General features: G+C 66.0%; 1 protein-coding gene across 1 annotated transcript in view; it reads left to right on the top strand.

The window, feature by feature from the left end:
* LOC101634869 (mucin-16) overlaps nucleotides 1-2,477 on the top strand; it is a 45,818-nt gene that overhangs the window by 34,633 nt on the left and 8,708 nt on the right. Inside the window, exons 21-24 of the mRNA XM_012729458.1 lie at nucleotides 40-107; nucleotides 225-391; nucleotides 1,754-1,884; nucleotides 2,062-2,129. Coding sequence (XP_012584912.1) covers nucleotides 40-107; nucleotides 225-391; nucleotides 1,754-1,884; nucleotides 2,062-2,129 — 434 coding nt within the window. The remainder of the gene's footprint in view (nucleotides 1-39; nucleotides 108-224; nucleotides 392-1,753; nucleotides 1,885-2,061; nucleotides 2,130-2,477) is intronic.

Genomic DNA, 2,477 nt, shown 5'->3' with positions numbered 1-2,477 from the left:
GCCCCGGCCGCCCGTCACCCGCTGCCCCTCTTCCTCCAGCTGGGACCTTTGTTGCGGAAGAGCAGCCTGGGCCCCTTCTACACAGGCTGCAGGCGGGCCGCCCTGCGGTGAGACCTCGCGCCGCTCCCGTCTCAGGGCGCCTGACCCGCTGGCTCCTTCCTCCTCTGGTCCCCAGCCCGCTCTTCCCGGGAGCTTTCGGGAGCCCTGCGTCCCTCTCCCCTCAGGCCAGAGGAGGACGGAGCCGCCACCCGCGTGGACGTCACCTGTACGTACGACTCTGCGGGCTTCCAACTGGACAGAGAGCGGCTGTACTGGGAGCTGAGCCAGCTGACACTGGGCGCCGCCCGGATGGGCCGCTACAGCCTCGTCAGGGGCAGCCTCTCCGTGGACGGTAATGGCCGCGCCGAGCTCGTGCTCACGCTCCCTCGGGGCCCCCCTGCACCCCTACGCTCTGTCGGGGACCACCTCCCCACACATTCACCTGTCATTGCAGGCGAATACCGTGCATTTCTCGGGCCAACTTTGCATGCTACATTTTAATCCAGAACCCAAATGTCTGGCCCCAGCATCTCTTAGGACGGAGTCCCAGGTTCTCCCGCCTCTGTCAGGGCTCTTATCCAGGGAGTCTGCACCTCCCCTGCACCTGGGGAGAAGCCGGGTGTCACCAACACCCCCCAATGCCCAGGAGGCCCCCGTAGACCCCCGAGACTCGCACAGTCCCACACGGTGGTGGTCCTAAGGGCGCCAGGGCCTGCTGCACGTGCTCCCGGCTTCCAGGTGTGGGGCCAAGCCAGCGATTGCCGCACGTGGCTGCAACGACGTGTCTAATTACCCAGCTCCCCGGCCCCACTGTGAGCTCTGTGACGTCAGGGTCTGTCTCCTTAGCACTGCACCCTCAGTTCTTATTACGAGTGAGTGAGTGAGTGTAGGTATCTTGGTCCCTGTACTTGGGCATTCGCTGCAGTTCGTGTATTCATTCAACAAGCATGTGTGACCACTCCGTCCCCAGCCATGTGTGGTGTGGAGGTAGAAAACACAGCTTTTTTTTTTTAAGATTTATTTATTTATGGATACAGAATTGGGTACAGGCCACAGGTGCAGGGATGGTGAGAGGCTTCACCAGAGACATGGCGGGGAGCAGAAGAAGCAGGTGAAGTCCACTGCTGAGGGGAGCCGCGGGCGGGTCAGGAGAGGTCTGCCGCGCCCTGGGGTCACCTCCGGGGCAGGCGGGAATCGAACTCATGTGGAAGTGGCTTTAGCTTCTCAGTGCTGAGCTTTAACCCGCTGCGCCCCCAGGGAGGGCCAGAAGACACAGCTTTTACCTCTGCAAAGCTAGCGCTCAGTGAGATGGAGTTCACAGGAGCACGGGAGGGCAGAGGCCATGCAGAGCCCGGGTGCTGTGGGACACAGAAGAGAGGCAGTCACGGAAGGCTGCCTGGAAGAGGAGGCCCAGCCCTGTGCTGGGCATCGGGGCGTGTGAGCAGATGGACAGGTCCCCGGCACTGGGTTCCTGAGCAGGGATAGGAGTTTCCCAGGAGAAGAACAGGGTGACGAGCTCTCCAGGACGCAGGAGCCGCGGAGCGCAGCAGTGCTCAGCTGGGGAGACTGGCAGGCTCCAGCGCTTCTCCCTCTGGGGCGACTCGCCGTGAGGAGCCCTCGGCATAAGGCTCTCCTTCTGGGGGGCTCTGACGTGGCCCCCGAGGCCCTAAAGGCCAAGCGTCTCCGCCTGTTTTCCTCCCCTGGGTGGCTCCAGGCTTCGCACCCCAGGGTTCGCCCACCCAGCACGAGTACCAGATTGACTTCCGCATCGTCCACCGTGACGCCGGCAGCCCAGGCCCCGCGGCCTCAGCGCCCCAGGCCCTGCTGTGGGACGTCCAGGACAAGGTGGGGCTCTCGCCCCTCCGGCCCTGTCCCTGTTGCGGGTGGGGGGCTGGCGGTGCCCCAGGAGGTGGGGGCAGCGCCGGGATTCGAACTCTGGTCTCTGGGGCGCGGGGCCTGTGCTCTGCCCGGCTGCAGGGGCCCGAGGCTCCGGGCTGACCCGCCGTCCCGCCCGCGTTCCAGGTCACCGCGCTCTTCTCGCACAGCCAGCTGCGGGCCGTGTTCCGCTCCTGCGTGGCCACCAACGTGACGTGAGTGGCGGCCCGGGCTGCCGAGCTGGCGTCTCCGGGGTCGGGCCGCGTCCCTGTCCGCCAGCCCTGCCAGCCCTGCCAGCCCGCCCCAGACCCGCAGGAGGCAGAAAGGGGTTTGGGCGGGTCCAGCCTCCAGCTCTGCGGCCCCCCGGCCCTCTGCTCCCCAGCACTTGCCGTCAGGCTCCCCCAGGGTGTCCGCGTCCTCTTGTTGAATTCTCCCCTGTGAGGGGCACCGTGGTCACCGCCGCTGCTCACACGAGGAAGCCGAGGCCCAGAGGCAGGGGAGCAGTCCAAGAAGGGGGCGTTTGTCCGAGCCTGGTGCTGGGGAGCAGGGCTGAGGCCTCCGTG

Source organism: Condylura cristata, unplaced genomic scaffold, assembly GCF_000260355.1.
Source record: "Condylura cristata isolate star-nosed mole 26May11 unplaced genomic scaffold, ConCri1.0 scaffold00025, whole genome shotgun sequence".
Classification (NCBI taxonomy): domain Eukaryota; kingdom Metazoa; phylum Chordata; class Mammalia; order Eulipotyphla; family Talpidae; genus Condylura; species Condylura cristata.
This window is presented reverse-complemented; position numbering and strand designations above follow the sequence as displayed.